Consider the following 22,335-nt stretch of genomic DNA (forward strand, 5'->3'; position numbering starts at 1 on the left):
CCTTTCCTAATTTTCACTCAGTCTGTAATAACTATTATCATTTAAACAAAATGTCATATTTATCATTCAGTCAAAGGAGAATATTTTTGGCTTCAATCGGGCTACAACTTAGTACGCCATCGTGGACCTATCTTTCCGACATTGTCTCGTGTGAACTCAAGGGTTGTTCGGATAATCTTCGTGTAGTCTTCGTAGAATTCTTACAAGCACATGACACTTTTATGAAAAATCTTCCGCTTTCACTATATCTTTTGCAACGGATTTTAAGGCCTCAGAGCTCCGTTCGCCTGGTTAAGAGCTCTCTCCGTGTGCAAATTTCGTCGTTTAAAAGTGCAGCAACATCCAAAATGAAGGAAAAGAAACCTTTTGAACGACTTCCAACGAGCGTGCTTCCAAAGAACTACAAACTGACCTTAACACCAAATCTCTCAGAATTTACTTTTGCTGGGGAAGAAGTTATCGATGTGGAGGTAAGCAAATCATGGTTAAATGTGCTTGAAAGTAATTTTGATCCACGAAGCTATTCTCCGAGTGGAAATCGGTTGTTGATTAAAGCTAAAATTCTCTGGGAGTTTCAATTGCATATTTTTAATTTGAATTTTTACACGGAAATTCACGTTGGAAGCGCTCGCGATCTCCATTTTTTCCATATCAGTAAGCATTCAAATATAACCCATAGAATTTTGAATTTTTATTTGTTTTTTATCGACTTTTTTATCCTCAGGGAAGACTGACTTAAAATTTTTGCCTTCGTTAATTAATGATAAAATGTTGGCTCTCTCTCCCTTCTTGTCCCAAACGGGATCGAAAAGTTCTTGTGTGATGTTATTTTAGACGGTTCTAAGATTATAAAAGACGGTTAGATAATTTTAAAAGAAGTGTCTCCAAATTCATGTATCCTTTCTCTACGTTTCTGGACGCTAACTTTGCAGCAATAGCGACTGAACTGCTGAGAGGTCAAAATTGAATGGAAAGGACGGGGGAGGGATGGGGGAGGGAAGGGGGGGAGAGGAGATATATGTTTGACCCTGTAAACCTTAATATTAGTGTACGTATTCTCCATATTGTTCTCTATACATTTCTTAAGGTGCTGACAAGAGAATTTGTTTAACAATCAAGTGTCTTTAGTTGGTGATCATTTCCTTTATTCTCCTGACCTTAATGTGTGATTCAGGGCTGATATTGTAAGGAGAAATTAGATGCTGGTCACTCATAGGGGGTCAAAGGGTTATAAATAGGGACATAAAAGTTTTGTGAATGGGGTCAGGGAGAGGAAATGGTGATATCTATGATGGGAATGTGTACAATAACAGATTCATGTTTTGTTGTTAGTTTTCATTGTCATGATGTTATCCTATTATTCATTATAGGTTCAACAGGCTACAGACAAGGTGACCATGAATTGTTTGGACATTGTCGTTAAGTCTGCTAATTTCTCAGCCAGTGGATCAAGTAAGTTCATGCCATTATTTTGTTCTTAAGAACCACATTTTGAGGCCATGCATCTGTGATCTATAACGAAGCAGATGCACAGCAACATGGAATTTATCCGTTAACTCCCAAGATCTGTTTATGAATTCTCCCCTCCAACTGCTACACATTTCCTTGTAAACTGTTTACAAGAATTTGGTGTTCAATCAGGGTAACAACTTCTACCTGATAAGTTTGAGTATTCTCATTACCTGTTTAATTTGCTGGATCATGTGTGGATATTATAGGAAGAAGTTACAGGTTAATCACTTCTGGGAGTTAAGCGGTAAAGTTGGTAACTTTTTCAATATTTCCATATACCCATAGCTGTCAACTCTACTGAAATCACCTACAGTAAAGAGGATGAAACAACTACAATCAGCTTCCCTTCATCCCTCCCCTTGGGAAATGGTCAGCTATGTCTGGACTTCACTGGAGAATTAAATGATAAAATGAAAGGATTTTACAGAAGTAAATATACTGGAACAGACGGAAGTGAGAAATATTGTGCAGTTACGCAGTTTGAGGTTTGTGTGTTTTGATCTTATTTTTAAACCCTACTACTCCAGTAAATTTGGGGAGGTGCAGTGGTCTCACTCTGGATTGAGTGGTCTGGGTTTGGGTCCTGGCTGGGGACATTGTGCTGTGTTCATAGGCAAGACAACTTGCTCTTACAGTGCCTCTCTTCACCCAGGTGTTTAAATAAAATTAAATGGTAGCAGCAAATTTAATGTGTGGGAGTAGCCTTGCGATGGATTAGCATCCCATCCAAGGGGGAATAGAAATACTCCGACCTAGTCGCTTCATACTATGGAAACCACTGTTAAACACTGGCCAGATGAGCCACTTGGCTCCTAAACAAACTTTTAATTACCTTTTTTTTTTCCCACAATACTGGGTCCAATATATGGATTTCAACAAGAGCTGGTTACTAGCAAGCTACTGTTGTTGATTAATAAAGTGGTAATTGAACTGAGTGTAGTGCAATTTGGGCTGAAATCATACGTGTGATTTCAAAATTGAACGAGTGCACACAAGTATGATTTCAGACCAAAATTGCATGACACGAGGCTCAATTACCACTTTATTACATCCATTTTGAAATCGCCCAAATACAGGACTTGGTCAATTCAAGTAAATCATTGATGCAGTACTGAGCTGGTTTTTAAATAAAAAGAGGAACCGGAAACACTTTTACATCTTATTTTGTATTCAAAATAGAAAGACTTTGACGTCATGTGTCAAAAACTCAGTCAAGCGTAAAATGATGCAATTTAGAGCAAAAAATGGTGCGATTCATGAATAAATTGCACCAATTGGAGCCAATCAGATTACAGGGACCACCAGTGATTTCAAAATGGATGTAATAAATCCTATAACTCCCCTGCAGGATCTGATCGTTAATTCTCCCCTCCAGCTGTGAGATATTTCCTTGTAAACTCGTTACAAGAATTTGGTGTTAGATCAAGATTAAAAACTTCTACATGATAAGTTTGAGTATTCTCATTACCTGTATACTGAATAGTGTATGAATATTATAAGGAGAAGCTACATGTTAATCACATCTGGCAGTTCAAGGTTAAAGACCTCTCACTGCTGTTTGCTTCAGGCTCTTGTGTTTGGGTTTTGCTTTGTGGTACAGCAGCTTATTACAACAACCATTGGTATCCAGTTTATGGAAAAAGTTTTTGAAATCCCTAGCTGTGTAAATACTCAGATTAGTCAGAGCTTGACATTAACAGTAACCAACTAGCCACAGATTAGTTGAAATTCACTTTTGGCTAGTGGTTTTCGATTTCCACTGGCCAGTTTGGCGAGTAAACAAACTGAAATTGTTGTAACATCTAAGATGTTGCTAGCCACTCAGCTAATAAGTCAAAGAGTTAGTGTCAAGCCCCGTTAGTTCTAGAGGTAATGCTGGTTTAGATAGAGTAGGGGCATTTTATTTTAAATCATAAAATGGCTGCCAGTGAGAGTTAGAAGTTTAAGTGCTGGGAAAAAATAAGCCGGCTGTCATTTATTTTTGTGGACTCATGCAACATGTTGAGGACTACTTTTTGTGTTAACAGAATGAAACAGTGGAGCTTTACCAACATGTTATACAAATATTTTTCCTAGGTTTAACTGTAGGCCATTAATACTATATTATAACAGAAATTTTCAGTTGGCTTCATGAACCTCTAAGACTGATTACTGAATTGCAACCCGAGTTGCTATTGTAGGTCTTAAAATGTTCTGCATGTTGCCATGGTTGTCAAACCTGTTGCACATCAGAACACTGAACTTACCTTGTGCAGTTTAAAGAACCTGCAAGGAAACTGTATTGTCATACTGACAGGCTTAATTATTTATCTTTTTCAGCCCACAGATGCTCGACGAGCATTTCCTTGCTGGGATGAGCCGGCTCAGAAAGCCACTTTCGATATCACTTTGATAGTGCCAAAAGACAGGGTTGCCTTGTCCAACATGGTAATTGTTGTGGCTCTGTTTTATTGAGAAATTTTTGACCCCTTAATAATTAATAATGGAATAATTATTTATTAGTGAAAGACTTTGTGACCTGGTGGTCGTTGTGCTGGAATCTGGATCAAGAAGTCTGGGGCCGAGCTCTTGGCTCATCCCCAGACTTCTTGGGGGAATCTTATGGAGACTCTCAGGGTTGTAACTTAGAAACAACATTGCTGGCTAAAATTTCATGTGAGGAAGCTCAAAGGTGCTGAAATATTGTAAGTGTGTCACCTCAGAAGTGCCTGTTGTGCTTTACCAAGCAATTGCTGGCCAAAAATCCAGCTGGCAATCGTCGCTCTTTTATCTGGCAAGTTTTACCAGCAGCCGGCCTGTAGCCACAACCCTGGACTCTCTACATAGCAGGGCTCAAAATTAATGGTAAACCGTTAACCAATGATTAGTAATTTTCACGTTTGGTTACTAAAAATGTATCCAACTAACCTGACATGGTAAGTTAAATTTTCTAACATAATTATTTAAACATTGGTGGACTTCAGGACAAAGAGCACGTGTAGACCCAACTCTCAGAGGAATACTTAGAATACTCAAGTTATTAAATCAACTTAAACTCTTTGTAGATAATGTGCTGTAGATGTACTGTTCTTGACTAATCACGGTAAACGAGAGGGAAATAATTGTCAACGTTTTTAAGGTCACCATGCAATTTCAGCTACTCTTTAATTAAATTAAATTTTGTCCTAGTCATTATTATTAAAATGTTCAATATTTGAGATGTCGTAACTTGTCAGCTTGGATACCAAACTTTATAATTTGGTTAGTAAAAAAGATGTCTACTAATCTGAAGGGTTAGTGATCCAAAAATTAAATTTGAGCCCTGCATAGTACCTTTCTCTACTTGAAGGCAAAGAATTTTTGCTAGAGATTTGTTAAGCCTTAAACTCCCATGAATGACCAAGACAGATTTTCTTCACTTCATGTTCAAAGGGTGCAGAAATTTGTAACTGTGACCCCATCCCCTTCAAAATAATCCTAGCCACATCCCTGTTTTGAGTCGTTATGATAATATATTTAACAATTATTCCATGAGCACGCGTTGGATATGAGATGATAGATAGCCAACCAGGCGCACAGCGCCGAGTTGGCTATAATCATCTCATATCCAACAAGCGCGAGTGGAATAATTGTTTTATTAAAAAAAAAAAACGCCCCCAAGATATTAGACAAATCTTCTTGAGATTATTTTGTAAGAAGAAACCAGATGTTACAATGTACAGATATTAGATTATTATGGTATATTGGCTCATGTACCATAATGGCTAAGCCAATAAAAAGTCTTGAATTGCATTATCCAATGATCCAGTTTTTAATATATTCTTCCACCCCACAGAATGTTGTCGAAGAAAAGGATGCTGAGGATGCCTCCCTTAAAGTCGTGAAATATGCTCGAACACCAGTCATGTCTACGTACCTTGTGGCTTTTGTTGTTGGCGAGTTTGATTATGTGGAAGGAAAAGATTCTGATGGTGTATTAATCAGAGTTTACACTCCAAAGGGAAAAACCATTCAGGGACAGTTTGCTCTAGAGGTTAGTCCATAGCTTTCCTCTGTGGAAGGTATTGTGAGCAAAATTTTATTTTGATTTATGATTTTCTTTACACATACTTTTTATTCCACCATGAGGCCATACTACCCCATCAAGGTATTGGAAAGTGCAAAATACACCACTGTACTACTCTGAAGAACAGAACAAAAATATTGGACAGAAAGCGAAGCAAAAATGCCCTCAGTGAAACAGCCAAGCTTTGATTTTTTTCTCCATTTTTTAAGCTGGTCTTTTGAGCTACAAACTTAGCACATTTTTTTTACTTTGTCCATGCCTTGTGCAATAGATGCGCTGTTCATTCAAGGCCCTAAAAACCACAACCCTTCAAAATCCCAAGATCTAATTGTTAATTTCTCCCCTCTAGCTGCAAGACATTTCTTGTAAATTAGTTATAAGACTTTTGTACTGGTTCAAGAGAACAACTTCTACCTGAGTTTGAATACAGTAAAAACTTGCATGTAAGAACCTAGTAATTAAGAACCTTTTTGGCAGAAATTTTGGATTTTAATACTCAAAAATATATTAAGAACTTGTTTACCCAGCAAAACCTGTATGGTTCTTATAATTATAAAGAATCATTCTGGATAATAAAACAATGTTGTAGGAAAATATGTCTGTAAAGTTCTATAAAATAAATGTTTTCTATACATTTGACACTTCCATAAAACATATCACAATACAGTTTCCCGACTGTATTTATGGCTCCCAGGCATGTATTATAATTAATTATTTAAGTTAATAATTATTTAATAGCATTTGCATTAAAGATATTTAAGAACCTATTAAGAACCTGTTTTTCCTAAGTTGTCAGTAAGTATCCCAAAACATAAGAACCTACTTTGCCAGACATGAAAAAAACTAGGTTCTTACACATGGCTTTTTACTGTATTCTGTATTCTGGTAAACAATAATTCTGACTAGTTTTTTGATGAAAGTAATTATTTTGTTGTTATAATTGCAGGTTGCTCAAAAGACATTGCCATTTTATAAAGATTACTTCAAAATCAGCTATCCTTTACCCAAAATGGACCTGATTGCCATTCCTGATTTTGCAGCAGGTGAGAGGCATTGTCATCAACTTGTAATACAAACACTCTGAGTCCCTCATATTTCTTGCCAGTGCTAAATGTTTAAACCATAAGCTACAGTATTGCTCAAAAGCAAATTGACTGGTGAGCGTAGATTCAAAACTTGATTATCAATCCTCAAGACTTTCGAGATTCAACGATCGTGAATCAGGAATCAAGAATCAAGAACCAATCAAGAATGGAAGATGTAGGGGTGATATAGAAGAGTTAAGATGCAGCTTGCATATCCCCAAGCTGCAATGCCTCCAATTTTCAAGAAGTAAAATTTTCAAGAAGTAAATGAAATTTACTTTAAACACCTATGGCTTATTCCTATCCACTCTCAGTGGAACATAGGTCTGTAGAAACTGTTGACAATCTTTCTTTGTACTTTTCACCACATAAGATGCGTTTTGACATTGTTTTTGAGCCTTCGTGGCTCATGAAATTTTTATGTTTATGTCTTATTTGATTTCTTTTACTCTGTCATTAATGATTTTTTGTGCTTTCTCCTTTTAAATATTACTATGATCCTTCTGTTGTAGGAGCTATGGAAAACTGGGGTCTGGTGACGTACAGGTGAGTTGTCATAAATAGAAGGAGACACAGTCGCCTAATTCATCATTAGCATACTGGACTCCGGGTTAAGAGTTCCAGGTTCTACGTGTTAACTCCAAAGATCTTATTGTTAATTCTTCCCTCTTGCTGCTGCATATTTCCTTGTAAATTAGTTAAGAGAATTTGGTGTAGATCAAGAAAACATCAACAACTGGATAAGTACGAGTATTCTCATTACCTGTTTGTTGGATATTTTGTCTGGATGATTTATATGAAGAAGTTACATGTGAATCACCTCTAGGAGTCAAAAGGTTATGGGTGCCAGAAAGCTGTCAAAAAAAGAAATCCTGTTGAAGGAAAATTTGAAGTGCTTGAGTTCACTTGTGAACAATGTGCCAAATAGTTCTAAATCTAAATGTCTAATCTTCAAAGGGCAATACAGCCCATCTTCAGCAGATATACCCACCCATCCCATCCCATCCCAGGGGAGGACATCCACCACACAGTGATCTCGTGCTTGGGAAATTAACGTCTCCTACCCCTAACCCTACAGGAGACGGGACCTATGGTTCATTTGTCCTTATCTGAGAAGACTAGAATATCTATCCATTGATATTATAGAAAGGTAGCACATTCTCCTCAGTTATTTTAAGACCCTGAGTGTTGGTCTGGCTGGGGTTTGAACCCTTGACCTCCCACACACAGTCCAGCACTCTACCAATTGAGCTAACCAGGGGGCGGTTTATCCCCAACCAACCAGTTACAATCATTATGAATGATTTGCAGCTGTTGTAGACAATAAGATTGAACCATTACCATTTGCATTGTTATAACGTGTTCTCATCTATTTTTTCATCTTTTCCTAGAGAAACTGCCCTTCTGGTTGATCCAGAGAACTCGTCATCTGCTGCAAAACAGTGGGTTGGACTGGTTGTCGGTGAGTTATTTTGATGGGTTCTTTATAAATTTATTGTGAAAAAAAAGTAATTTAAAGCTTTGGTTTTCTATTTCAAAGGTCATGAAATAGCTCATCAGTGGTTTGGAAACCTGGTAAGTGTTAAACAGTTCCTGACAGTCTCTATAGTAATGCTGATAATGCTTGAGATTCTAAATATTTGATTGATCTAAAACTTACAATAAAATAATGCCTTGCAGTAAATGCTGTAATAAGTTCCTGGGAGCCATATTTATTTTTAGGACTTTCTGGGGACTTTTGAATGTGAAAATTTTTATCTTTTATTATTGATCTTTCTTGAATACTCAGTACAGAGTTGATTTCCTTACTTGGGCAGGGGATCTTACTAGATGGGGTGGGAGGGGGGGGGGACATAACATAGGGGAAGAAGTCTCATTTAGGCTTTTTACAGAAGCTGCTAGCTACTGAAACTGATTTGTTAGTGTTTATCCTAGTTAATTAATCTGTTTCTTTTTTTCTTTTTCAGATAACTATGGTATGCTTGTTTGTTGATGAAAAGCTGGTCATTTTTTTCTTTCAAGAATGAATGGTGGTTCTTTTCAATGTTCTTTTACATCACATAATTAATACATTTCATAAATAGAATACATTTACGCCCTCATTATTACAAGAGAGTTTATGCAAGTTTTTATGTACATGTATTACTACTAAAACGGTTAGAGTAACTGTTAGTGGGAGAGAAAGGGCTGAATAATGAAATGCTATGTCAGAGGGTACGTGGTCATCAATGCGGGCTCAAGTGTTCTAGGTCTAAAATTTAGCAAAATTAGTGGAAAATAATAAGGGCTGACATTTAAAACTGAGGAACTTTGTTTTTGTCAAAGGCATTTTTCTATTTCCAGAGGTTTAAGGCGAAAATTAATTTTCAAAAATTTTTAGGGGGTGTACAAGTTTTTGGAGGTTGTTTTGTAAAAGAAAAGCAGCAAAGAAAAATGATGCCTTGAAGCAGAAGAATGGGAAATCAACCCTGCAAACTACTCAAAAATCCTTTTTCCGTGGCAAAACCTAGCGCATGTGCATATGTTATTCAGCTCTGTTAGTGGGAGACACACTCTACCCTAATGGTCAGTGGTCAATGGGCTGACATCCCATCCAAGGTGGAGCAGTAATACCTCTAGTCGCTTCATAGTACGGAAACTGGGATAAACTCTGGCTACATTGGTGCAGTGGCCTCAAGGTTTGTGCACTGGACTCCAGATCGAGTGGTCCGGGTTTGAGCTCGGCTGGGGACATTGTGCTGTGTTCTTAGGCAAGACACTTTACTCTCGCAGTGCCTCTCTTCACCCAGGAGAATTAAACGGGTACCGGCGAATTTAATGCTGGTGGTAACCCTGTGACGGACTAGCATTCTCTCCAGGGGGGATTAGAAATACTCTTAGTCACTTCATGCTACTGAAACTGGAGCTAAGTGCCAGTCCAATGGGCCACTTTGCTTGTAAGCAGGCTTTACCTACATGGGCAACTTGGCTCTAGTATAGACTTCACCTTTTACCTAACTTTACGTGATGCCTTTTTACTGCGGATGTTTTACTCTGATCTCTCTTTCATTTTAGGAATGGTGGACACATTTATGGCTCAATGAAGGATTTGCATCATGGATTGAATACCTTTGCGTGGATCACTGTTTTCCTGAGTGGGACATCTGGACGCAGTTTGTAACGTCTGAATTCTCGCGAGCTATGGAACTGGATGCTCTTGCCAACAGGTAGAGGTTCCTCTTAAAATGATTGCTTGCAAATTTGACTGTTTTATCTCGAGGCTCACACACAAATTTAATTTTTTTCCAAGTGAGTTAAATTAACTTTTGGTTTGTACTATGTTTTAGATAATTTATGTTGCTTTAAACCAATAAGTTTCCAAGCATTTCTTTTTGCTTAACTGGTTTTTCATGAATGCTTGCATTCCCAAGACCTCAATAGTAATTTTCTCTACTGTCTGTTATGCAATTCTCATGATGTTGGTGCAGAAAATTTGGTTTTGGATCAGCTAATACTCTCCTAATTGATATTTTTCTTTATTCTCATTATTTGGCTACTTGATATTATTTTATTTGTTTTTATTTAATATTTAGAGATTTACCATAAGGTAGGTGTAGAAACAAAGGGACACTAAGTCCCCTACTAGGTTTCTACACCCTGGAAATCCAACCCCACCCATCCCATCCCAGGGGAGGACATCCATCACACAGTGATCTTGTGCATGGGAAATTAACGTCTCCTACCCCTAACCCTGCAGGAGACAGGGCCTACAGTTTATTCATCCTTATCCAAGAAGACTAGAATGTCTATCCATTAATTTTCCTGATATTATAGAAAGGTAGCACATTTTCCTCAGTTATTTTAAGACCTTGAGTGTTGGTCCGGCTGGGGCTCGAACCCTCGACCTCCTGCTCAACAGTCCAGCGCTCTATCCATTGAGCTAACCAGATCTATGGAGTAAATATAATGTAGATGTAGTAACAATGTCTGTTTTTTTTTTCTTTCCTTTCCACTTTAAGTCACCCAATTGAGGTAAGGGCAAGTTCTATACTGTACGTGCATTTGTCACATAAAGGCACATTTAGCTGTTAACATGTACTGAATTGAGCAAGCCACACATTTGCAGCACTTTTTTCTTTTATATTACATTGTAAGTTGTTAGTAAGGTGGCCACTCCCATAAGCCTGGTGGCTTTTTGAGGTCTCCTCACCTTCTAATTATAATCTTATAGATATATATATATATTGAACGGGCAAGGGTCAGTTACATACACAACACGTTCATTATGTCAGCAAATGTGTTTACTATCAGCGAAGAAAGTAAATTCCTACAAAGGAGCGAAAAAATAAGTTACAATACAGAAAAAACTACTTTAAGGCGACTGCAAAATGAAATAAAAAATAAAACGATGAAAACAAAACTGCTTACCAAATGCTGAGAAAGATAGGGTTGTTGGTCAGGGCCACCGAAGAAGAAACCTACTTCGAGGAATGATGTGACACTAATAGCTCGGTACAAAAAACTGGCAATAAATAAGGGCGAGGTAATAAAACTATAACGAAATTTACATACAGCAAAATAACAAAGGAGCGTAACTAACGAAATACCGGAGGGAACAGAAAAGAATACACGATAACAAGTAAGTGGGAAAATGAAAATAAAAGAAGAAAAATTTGCCCCAACATATATATATATATATATATATATAACTAACTGCAGACAGTACTGTTTCGGCCTTCTGGGCCTCATCAGTGCAGTGCTAATGCTAGGTTGGAGGAGAACCAATATGGTCACCCCAAACGATCCAACCTTTGTGGTATCGTCTAAGCCATGCCAGAGTGCTCAAACTAGAGTACACTAGCGAGCATGCGCACTTTATATATATATATATATATATATAACTAACTGCAGACAGTACTGTTTCGGCCTTCTGGGCCTCATCAGTGCAGTGCTAATGCTAGGATGGGGGAGAACCGAGACGGTCACCCCAAACGACCCAACCTTTGTGGTATCGTCTAATATATAAAGTGTGACTTGATTTTCGTAGAACAGTGCTCAATACATAGAAGTAGAGCGAAGTATATATTGTGGGAGGAAAAAGACAAGTAAACTACAAGTTCATCCCTACAAGCCTGTTTCGTGGTTGCCCACTCATCAGGGGATTTAATGAGAATAAACTTTACCATTGCTTATATACAATATAATATATTAAATCCCCTGATGAGTGGGCGACCAAGAAACAGGCTTGTAGGGATGAACTTGTAGTTTACTTGTCTTTTTCCACCCACAATATATATATATATATATATATATATATATATATATATATATATTGTATTGTTATATATATATATATATATATATATATATATATAAATCATATTATATATTATATATATCATATTATATATATCAAATATATATATATATATATTTGTATTGTTAAAAGGCCAATGAATTGATGTTGGAGATGACGACAATGAAGATCTGAATCATCATTTTTCTCATCACAATGTAGATGCTGTACATACATTCTCTTGGAATTTAGTGAAGAGGTGTCTGTTACATCAAGATAATCATCATCATCATTATCTTTCTTTGCCGTATTTTAACAATTAAAAAATAGTTAATTACAGCGATAACAGTTAGAAGGTGAGGAGACCCAAGAAGTCACCAGGCTTATGGGAGAGCCACCTCACTTAAAATAATAAATTAAGTAATGCTCTTCATGTGTTGCAGTTTTGTTTAGTTTGCTCTGTTTTAAATTCTTCTTCTTTGTGCAGGTCCCTGTGGGACATCCTGGAGAGATCGATGAGATATTTGATGCCATTTCATACAGCAAAGGAGCCTCTGTCATTAGAATGCTGCACGACTACGTAGGAGAAAAGGTATTTTGACCACAATCAGCAGAATTGGTGCAATCTGATTGGCCAATTTGCCATTGTCGATAAGAGGGCAGACAACGCTGCTTGCGTCAATGTGTCACGCAGTAGTCACACAGTGAAAGAATCGTTTCATTCGATATTAATATTGTAGTGAAAACCAAATCAACAGTGGTTTAGCGTGGTCTGTGCTCTTATCGACAACGAGATTTGGCTGTGGCTCACAAGTCCACAACTTTTGACCACTATTATTTTGATAATAGAACAAACCACGTGAAACCACAACCGATTTGTTGAGTTCCGGGATGAAAGAAATTTTTTGGGTCCTGGTGCCCTTTCCTAACCTTAGGCAAACGTGTGAAGGTTATTCCTACACTGTACATGCAAATTATATTCAGTCTACATTTTCAGTCCTTTAAACCCTAACAGTGATTAGCATATAATTTATTCTTACAATATTACCCCTGAATCACACATTGAGGTCTTGAGAAGAAAGGAAAATAATGATCACCAACGCAAGAAGTTCTTGATTGTTAAACAAATTCTCCTTGTCAGCACCTTAGGAAATTTATAGAAAACAGTATGGAGAATATGCATACTGATGTTAAGCTGTAAAGGGTGAACATGTACTGGATAGGATCATGTTTTCAGATGTTGTGCACATGCTTTTAGTCACTGATTTCCATTTCGTTCTTTTTGTTTTCTGTAGGCTTTCAGAGAGGGACTTGCATACCATCTTGACAAATTCAAGTACGGCAATGCCTCAACTGGTAACTATGTTGTACTTTCACTTTTTTCAGTTCAGATTTGTCGCCAGAACTCCTTCATTTCACCCCAATGGTTATATATGCGATATCACCCCCTGACATCGAATATATAACCATTTTTGCCGGGTTATTTTTTTCTTAGTTATATTTGTCAGAGTAATTGTAACGTATGAATTTCTTTCAGAGGACCTCTGGGCCAGTCTGTCTCATGCCAGTTCGAAGCCAGTAGCTGATGTCATGGAAACATGGACAAAGCAAATGGGATATCCCGTGTTATCTGTTACCGCTGAACAGGTATGTGTGTATGAACACTCTGCACCAAATCTTTTCCCTGGAAGAGGATTTCATCTTGTTATTTTGAGTGTTTTAAAGCTTCTCATTTTAGAGAGTCAATGGTACCCTGTCCTGTAGTAAATGCTATAGCTCAGGTGTACCTTGGATAGTTTTCAGGAGGAGTTTGGAAGCAAGTTAACACTACTTTGTGCTGCCTGACATCTAATACAGTCTAGAGACTCCAGCTTTTTTTCTCAGCTCGTCTTATTAACCTGGCTTAACCCTACGACTCTCAGAAGAGATGAGAGAGGAATTTTCTTTTAATGATATGAATGCAATTTTAGGAAAAAAGGTTTTGGAAAGATAGAAAAATGTCTACCAGGAGATATTGTTTAATTTAACACAAAATTTTTGGCCCTGAATTTATAAGAAATGTAGGTCATGCATAGCAGAAAATTGTTTTCAGATCGTGGAAAGATCTTGGGAAGGAAATGGTAAAGGAACGTCGTCAGCATGTTGTGTTTTTTATTTCTCAGAAAGGAGATTCAAGAGAGGTTGCTATCACTCAGGACAAGTTCTTTGCCGATGGAGTTAGTCAAGGTAGAGTGTGATCACGGTTTACGGTCAAGTCGCCCGAGAGTCGTCTCGCCCGAAGTCATGTCGCCCGGAACCTTAGTCATGTCGCCCGAAGAAACAAATCCTTAAAAGATCAGACTGTAAATAGTTTATAAAGTTGAGAAATCTTTATCACTAAAGCGCTCTTTGTTTTCCGACAACGCCATGGAGATTCTAAAGCGTTCGTTTTTAACAACAAAGGGAAGCGTTGTTCGTTTCTGACAGCATAATGCAGCTTTTTTCGTTTGGTATGTAATCGTTTCGTACTCATGGAAGTTTCGTAAGCTTAAGAAACGTAATCTTGGTTTCTAACAACACCATGAAGACTTCGAAAACATAGACCTGCGTATTGAAAATCAAGTAAAGCAAATGATCCTCGCAGGTGCTGCTGCAATTTTAGCAGTTGCAGAAAAAGAGAAGTTAAAATTTGATTGCTGAAAAAAGGGTGCGTAAGTTTTTTGAACCAGCCAAAGAATGCAGTTAAGAGAAATCAATGCAACCATGCATTGCTTTCGACTCTTGATGGAGAACTCATTTGACGCTTAGTTGGAAACTGTTCTAAAGTTTCGTGCTAGAATCTCTTGGTATGATTCTTTCCTACTAAGCTGCATTGAGGTTGTTTATATATTTTTGATATATATATATTTTTAAAAATTTGTTTACTGCAGGGTCGTACCACTGGCAAGTACCTGTTAGCGTATCATCCAGTGCAAACCCACGTGAAAGTGTAGCAAGTACACTGTTGGATCAGAAGTCCTGCGCTCTGACTGTCAGTGGTGTCAAGCCCGACCAGTGGGTCAAGGTATGCTCTTTAATTACATGTTGATGACAGCACAGGCTACCCAAACTGTACTATTACATGTTGATGACAGCACAGGCTACCCAAACTGTACTATTACATGTTGATGACAGCACAGGCTACCCAAACTGTACTATTACATGTTGATGACAGCACAGGCTACCCAAACTGTACTATTACATGTTGATGACAGCACAGGCTACCCAAACTGTACTATTACATGTTGATGACAGCACAGGCTACCCAAACTGTACTATTACATGTTGATGACAGCACAGGCTACCCAAACTGTACTATTACATGTTGATGACAGCACAGGCTACCCAAACTGTACTATTACATGTTGATGACAGCACAGGCTACCCAAACTGTACTATTACATGTTAATGACAGCACAGGCTACCCAAACTGTACTATTACATGTTGATGACAGCACAGGCTACCCAAACTGTACTATTACATGTTAATGACAGCACAGGCTACCCAAACTGTACTATTACATGTTAATGACAGCACAGGCTACCCAAACTGTACTATTACATGTTGATGACAGCACAGGCTACCCAAACTGTACTATTACATGTTAATGACAGCACAGGCTACCCAAACTGTACTATTACATGTTGATGACAGCACAGGCTACCCAAACTGTACTATTACATGTTAATGACAGCACAGGCTACCCAAACTGTACTATTTTGCTAAAGGGGGTAAGTTTCTGAAGAAACTGTTGTGCTGCTGTGGTGACGGACTATAACAAGGTAATTTTGGTTTTATCAACTGAGTTGATAATAAAAATTGGCCACCGTAAAAAGTTTCAAAACTTACATTTCGAGTGTTAGCCCCTTTTGTCAGAGCGAATGCTGCTTTATTGCTAATGTGCAACGTTTTAGAGGGTTCCTCTCTCCTGCAAAGCAATGTGATCAAAATTTGTAATGAAATTTGCCTCGCTCTCACAAGATGGCTTCGTAACTTGGTTGGTAGTAGCGCCTAACTAGTATATGGGGGGTAATTTGGTTTTACTGAGTTGATAATGTAAATTGGGGTTAAAAAACTGACTTATTGAGCGTTAGTCCTTCGTCAGGGCGAATGGAGGAATTGGGGGTTGTGTGTGTGTGGAGGGGCCTGGGTTCGAATTCGTCAAAGCTTGAATTTTCGGGCTTCTTTTCTGCAATTACTATTATAGCAGTGCACCTGCGATCTTTGCTTCAATTCCGTTTCTTTGCCTTTAACTTTTATACCTCCGTTAGACATCGAAGCCCTACCAACCAACCTTGTAGCGGCTAAGCTTTAGAGAAACGTGTTGACGAGAAAGGCCACTTTATCAGTTCTCATAAATGAACCTCTTTTATTATTTCTTCTATTTTTTAGTTAAATCCAGGCCAAGTTGGTTTCTACCGAGTGCAGTACTCTTCTGACATGTTGGAACTTCTCTTGCCGGCCATCAAGGACAACAGTCTTCCACCAAGAGACAGATTAGGATTGGAGAATGATCTGTTTGCTTTGGTATGTACGCGCGAGTTGCTTGATAGCTAGGAAACGAGGATAAAATGAATTCCCAGAGTAACAAAGATAAAAAAATAAATTAAGCTGAAATGATCATGTTCGGTAAGTCCTTTAATCATAAAAGTGAAATGTTTGACACCTGTAATAGGTATCATTTGTGTGTATGTTAATAAGCATCTGGAATCACGCGGTAAGAGAATCCGGTTAAAGTATAAGCGAACATAAAGCGCATTTGGATTAGGTGTCTTGACACAAAAGTCAAAAGAATCTTTTACAACAATTGGCGGTGATGTCGCAATCTGATTGGCCAATTTGCCGTTGTCGATAAGAGTACAGATAACGTTGCTCGCGTCAGCGTGTCACGTAACGTGTTACACACTGAAAGAATCGTTTATTTAATGTCGATAATGACAGTGGTTTAGCGTGGTCTGTACACTTATCTTTTCAGGTCATTCTTCTGAAAAAGAACCTGCACTGAGATTTTTGTCAAACTTTACCTATCAGTTGTCAATCGTTTAGGAAAATAAATTTTGAAACAAAAAAGGGGAAGTCTCCGCGCTTGTTTAGGAGAAGCAGTACCTTGCGAGTTCACAACGTTGAACTACTGTGACGAAGAATATCGTTGTCGGTAAGAGTAAAGACCACGCTAAACCACTGTCGATTTCTTAAATAACACCCAACCGGAAGAAAGAAAAATATCTCAGTAAGTAAGTGAGAACACAAAATGAAAACAAGCCAACTGCTTGAAGCGCGGGAAAACACGAGTGACCAAGACGCGATTGGTTGTAGTTTCGAATCTGATTGGTTGAGGATAGGATGGCGCGAGTTGTTTTGGACCAATTGCATGGCGCAGCAAAGAAAAGCCAAAGAAATTCTGGATTACTTTCGACACTTAAAAAAAATTGCTTTGAACTAACCAAGAAAATGTTTCCTTTTGCTCTCTGCAGTGTCGTGCTGGTCTTGTGCCCGGACCTGACGTCTTGAAAGTGGTCGAGGCATTTAGCAACGAGACAAACTACACTGTATGGAACGACTTGATTCTCAACATGAGTCTTGTCGGAGCAATCCTCCAATACTCTGACTGTTTCCCGAGCTTCCAGGCGTTTTGCACTAAGCTATACGAACCAATCGGCACCAAACTTGGCTGGAATCCAATCGAAGGAGAAAGTAAGTTTCTTTTTCTCTCTTTTTTTCGGTGATTTTTGTAAATGCTATCCTTTTTCTGGGAGTGGCAACGAATCAGACCCAAACTACGCGTTCGATGGTGCGTCGACCAAAGGGTCGGTGACTAGTCGGCCGACTTTCGGCCAATCGACGGACGGCTTCGATCACCAATTTTTCTTGGAAGACATGTCACGCAACCGTGACGTTTTGGTAAGGTGTCAGTGTCAGTGGTCCACGCTTTCTATTGCTTTATTGTGTGACGCATTCTTGTTTCTTCATCACGACCATTCATTGTAAGGAATGAAACTTGTTTTCACGTTTTAACCCACGTTTACATCAAAAGGAAAGGTCATTAGGATAATGGAAGTGATCACCAACTAAAGAAGCTTTTGATTTTCAAACAAATTCTCCTTGTCATCACCTTAGAAAATGTATAGAGAACAGTGTGGAGGGGTCAACCCTTTACACCCTTACATCGATATGCATATTCTCCATACTGTTCTGTATACATTTCCTAAGGTGCTGACAAGGAGAATTTGTTTAACAATCAAGAGCTTCTTCAGTTGGTGATCATTTTCTTTATTCTCTTGACCTTAATGTGCGATGCAGGGGTGATATTGTAAGGAGAAATTAGATTCTAGTCACTAGTTTGTCGTTCATTATCAGGTCATCTTGATGCGCTCCTCAGAGGTTTGATAGTCGGACGTTTGGGTAAATATGGTCACCCAGCCACTGTCGCCGAGGCGCAGAAGAGATTTGAAGCACACTGCAAGGGTGAATCCACCATCCCGGCAGACTTGAGGTCAGCGGTGTACAGCACAGTTCTTAAGCACGGAGATGATAATACCCTGCAATCTGTGATGCAACTTTTGAAAGGAGCTGATTTGCATGAAGAGAAAGTCCGACTAATGAGATGCATGGGAGCTGTGTCACAACCTGAACTGATCAAGAAAGTTTGCGACTTCTCCATGTCGGTACGTTTTTACTTAACTGTTTATAATTTTTTTCCACCGTTTGTAACATAGCATGGCGTCTAATTTTTCTTTATTCAAGTACCCCATGGTTTGTTCAGATGTCACAATCGCAACAGAAACTTTGTGAGACTATTGGGTGTATCTCTGTTGCGTGACGGAAAATCAAACCGGAAGTAATACATTGGCCAATCAAAACGATGATAAATATCACAAGTAACCAATGAGAATTCACAGTTTATACATGCAGGCTGGCCTAAGCGCGGGAAAAATAAAGGAACCAATCGTACGTGGGGTTGTTTCTGCATCATGATCTGATTAACATTGTGGCCATTTACAGAGCAAAGCCAATGCGATCCTGGATAAGCTTCCATAGTCAGGGCTCGAATTTAATTTTTGGAGCACTAACCCTTCGGGTTAGTAGACATCTTTTTTACTAACCAAATTATAAAGTTTGGTATCCTAGCTCACAAGTTACGATATCTCAAATATTGAACATTTTGATAATAACGACTAGGACAAATTAAAGAGTAGCTGAAATTCCATGGTGACCTTAAAAACGTTGACAATTATGCACTTATTTTATTTCCCTCTCGTTTACCATGATTAGTCAAGAACAGTACATCTACAGCACATTCTCTAAAAAGAGTTTAAGTTGATTTAATAACTTGAGTATTCTAAGTATTCCTCTGAGAGTTGGGTCTCCGTGCTTTTTGTAGCGAATTCTACCAATGTTTAAATATGTTAGAAAATTTTACTAACCATGTCGGGTTAGTTGGACACATTTTTTAGTAACCAAACGTTGAAAATTACCAACCATTGGTTAACGGGTTACCGTTAATTTCGAGCCCTGACAGTCAATCGAAATTTTCGTTGACAGTACCGTCTTACTTAGATTAGGTCAAGGTACTGTTGATGCCATACCATGCTATCCGACTACCACCTTTAAGAGTTGTATGCGTCTTTGAAAATCCTTGTACGTCACAGTAGGTAATGAAATACTTTGTGTTTTTAGGAAGAGGTTCGGTCCCAAGACACAGTGTTCGTAATTGCTGGCGTTTGTGGAAGGTAAGGTATTACTTATTTTTTATTAATTGACATCATGTCGTTTTTGAAGACTGAGAATGTTGGCCTTTTCTTTTCTTTCGCTGATGTGTAGTGTGAAAGGACGTGAGATGGCGTGGAAATTTGTGCAAGAGAACTGGGACGAGCTGCACAATCGCTACGAAGGAGGTTTCCTGCTTTCTCGTCTGATCAAGGTTTGATAGCGTCTCTTATTTCCTAGAGCGCATTTAGATTAAGTGTTTTAAAACCAATCAAAATAAAGGAAAACAACTTAAACTCATGCTAACTGCCTGAATCTCGGAAAAATTCGAGTTACAAAGTGCGATTTAGTAGTGGATGTAGGAGAGGTTAGCGCCAGTTTTCCCAACTAATGTACGTAGTAAAGAAGCAGTTTTTAAACTGAAGTTGCTTAAAAGTAATTAGATTATTCTCGAACGCGCTTGTTACCCGTCGGAAGGACCCCTTCTGCCCGTGAAAAACACATTATGACGAGTTCATTTGTTTCATTACTTGCTTTATTTGTTTTGTTTTGTTGCAGTCAACTACAGATATGTTTGTCACTGAAGAGGCTGCCAAAGAAGTCGAGGTGAGCTGCTCATTCTCTTGGTTGATATATGATGTCTTACTGATTCCTTCGCTTTCACGTTCGTGCACAGCTTACACAGCGCCCCAACGAAACAAAAAGTGTTCGAAAAAAGGGGAAAAAATAATGGCACTGTCAATTTTTCCTGGCGTAGTGTGTGGCCTAGGACTTCCCTTTTATTCTTTTACTTTTTTTCAGGAATTCTTCGCCAACCGTTCAGTACCTGCTGCAGAGAGGACCATTCAGCAGTCATTGGAGAACATACGACTCAACTGCGCGTGGCTTGGGCGCGAATCAGATAGGATCAGCACATGGCTCAAGGAGAAAGGATATTAGATGCACGTGACCGGCTAAATCCGTTTTTCATTCTACAGACAAACTTCGAGAAATAGAAAATTTCATTATAATTACACCAATAAAAGTCCTCACCCCGGATAATTAATTTTCGCTAAGTGCAGTGTATTAAGCCTGTATGCAGAGATCTCCTCTCGTTTGTCCTTTGTTGCGCGCAGTAAAGCGCTGGTCATCAGTGACGGATCCCGACCTTGAGCTAAGCGGGGACCCGGTTTTTTGTTTATTTTTACCCAAAATAAGGGAAGGGCCCCTCCCATAGACCCGACACTGATTACATAACTCCTGGGGGGCGGAAGATTTGGGTTGTGTCGCAATAAAATTTACCGCTCCCCCGGCTCTGCGGTATTCTTATGTCTTATGATCAGTTGTCTTAGTCTTCCCTTACACTCTGTTAGCGGCGACTGATCTCCCCTCCACTCTCCCCTCAAAATGACTGGTCCCTGAGGTGAAGAGGAAAGGTCTGCACGCATGCGCGAGTGAGTGTAGTCAGACTTAAAGCTTACTATTAAAAGTCAGTTTCCTGCAAGATGTTTCCAAACTGATTTGTTTTCTGTGAATGCTGTGATTAGATAGTCTCCTTCGCAACCATTGAACTCCCAAGATTTTATTTGTAATTGTCCCTTGAGGCTGCCACATATTTCCCTGTGAATTAGTTACGAGAATTTGGTTTCTAGAACCAAGGAAAGAACTACCTGATTAGTTTAAAGGCTGATAGTTTCTAAAGAAACTGTTTGGGGCTGCGTCGGTGGGGGTAGGTAGATAAGTAGGTAGGTAGATAAGTTTATTTCTCACATTTTCACAGAAAATCTGAATTACAATGTGGTTACAATTATTTAACAAATATATAAAATTACATGCGTGGATAGGGACTGGGCTACAATGGGTTTAGAAATACAAGATAATTAATTAATTAAGAATTAACATTTAATTATGTGGGTATGCAAATATATATGAAAAGAAACTCTTATTTGTTGAAGGCTAAAATAGTCCTTGGGAAAATGCTGCGGCGCAGTCTTTCGGTCCTGCATTTAGTCACTGAAAAATTACTAGCGTTCCTCAATTGATACTGATGCACTTGCTTTCTTTCTTTCGGGAGGTGCTTAAAAAGTGGCCCTCCTCTTGAGATATTTTCAAGAGTTTTAACACAAAGTTCACTACGTCTTTCAACTAATGTTCATAATTTAAGGAATTGCAGAGCTTCTGGGTAAGATAAAGTAGGTACTATGATTTTAAGAGCACGCTTCTGTATTCATTCTAGCTCTTGTGAAAGGTAGGATGGGAAGGCGTGGTGCCATACTAACCACAAAAATATTCAAGAACAGATCGTATCTGAGATATAGATAGTGGTTAAATCATTCATCTCCACAACCCCTCGACGGAGTACTCTGAGTATGTGTAGGCGTTTAGAAGCCTTGGTGACAGTAGCTTTAATGTGATTGTTCCATTTTAAGTTATTCTGAATCACCAGGCCAAGTACTTTGTGTGAAGTTGCAAGTTCTAATTGATGGTCGCCGATCTTCAAATGAGGGAGTTCTGTGGGTTCCTTGAGAAAGCATATCCGCATTTCTTTACACTTTTTAGCGTTGAGTTTCATCCAGTTACTGGAGCTCCAAGAGGCGACAGTATCGAGACTTGTTTGGATGGTTGAGGTGCTGTTCCTTACGAGCCCCTCAGACAACGATACATCATCTACAAACTTCCAAGTGCAGGATTCAGGATCAGAGATGTTCAAGTT

The 22,335-nt window shown here is 38.6% G+C and overlaps 1 protein-coding gene across 2 annotated transcripts; it reads left to right on the forward strand.

The window, feature by feature from the left end:
* Nucleotides 1-128: 128 nt before the first annotated feature.
* On the forward strand, nucleotides 129-20,693 carry LOC111328200 (puromycin-sensitive aminopeptidase). Of its 2 annotated transcripts, XM_088745235.1 has the most exons (24): nucleotides 129-470; nucleotides 1,371-1,452; nucleotides 1,798-1,997; nucleotides 3,832-3,939; nucleotides 5,327-5,524; nucleotides 6,504-6,600; nucleotides 7,155-7,188; nucleotides 8,034-8,104; nucleotides 8,183-8,217; nucleotides 8,610-8,618; nucleotides 9,697-9,848; nucleotides 10,641-10,653; nucleotides 12,405-12,509; nucleotides 13,213-13,273; nucleotides 13,455-13,564; nucleotides 14,080-14,143; nucleotides 14,827-14,960; nucleotides 16,329-16,463; nucleotides 17,411-17,630; nucleotides 18,294-18,601; nucleotides 19,614-19,666; nucleotides 19,758-19,857; nucleotides 20,202-20,249; nucleotides 20,445-20,693. In XM_088745235.1, the coding sequence occupies exons 1-24, from the start codon at nucleotides 222-224 to the stop codon at nucleotides 20,580-20,582; spliced, it is 2,724 nt and encodes a 907-aa protein (XP_088601361.1). In that variant the 5' UTR covers nucleotides 129-221; the 3' UTR covers nucleotides 20,583-20,693. The 2 variants fall into 2 exon arrangements, 1 of the variants encoding a protein (XP_088601361.1); XR_015995399.1 differs by lacking the exons at nucleotides 19,758-19,857; nucleotides 20,202-20,249; nucleotides 20,445-20,693 and adding an exon at nucleotides 18,836-19,014 and having other exon boundaries at nucleotides 19,614-19,652.
* Nucleotides 20,694-22,335: the final 1,642 nt, after the last annotated feature.

Source organism: Stylophora pistillata, chromosome 14 (assembly GCF_964205215.1).
Source record: "Stylophora pistillata chromosome 14, jaStyPist1.2, whole genome shotgun sequence".
In the NCBI taxonomy this organism is placed as follows: domain Eukaryota; kingdom Metazoa; phylum Cnidaria; class Anthozoa; order Scleractinia; family Pocilloporidae; genus Stylophora; species Stylophora pistillata.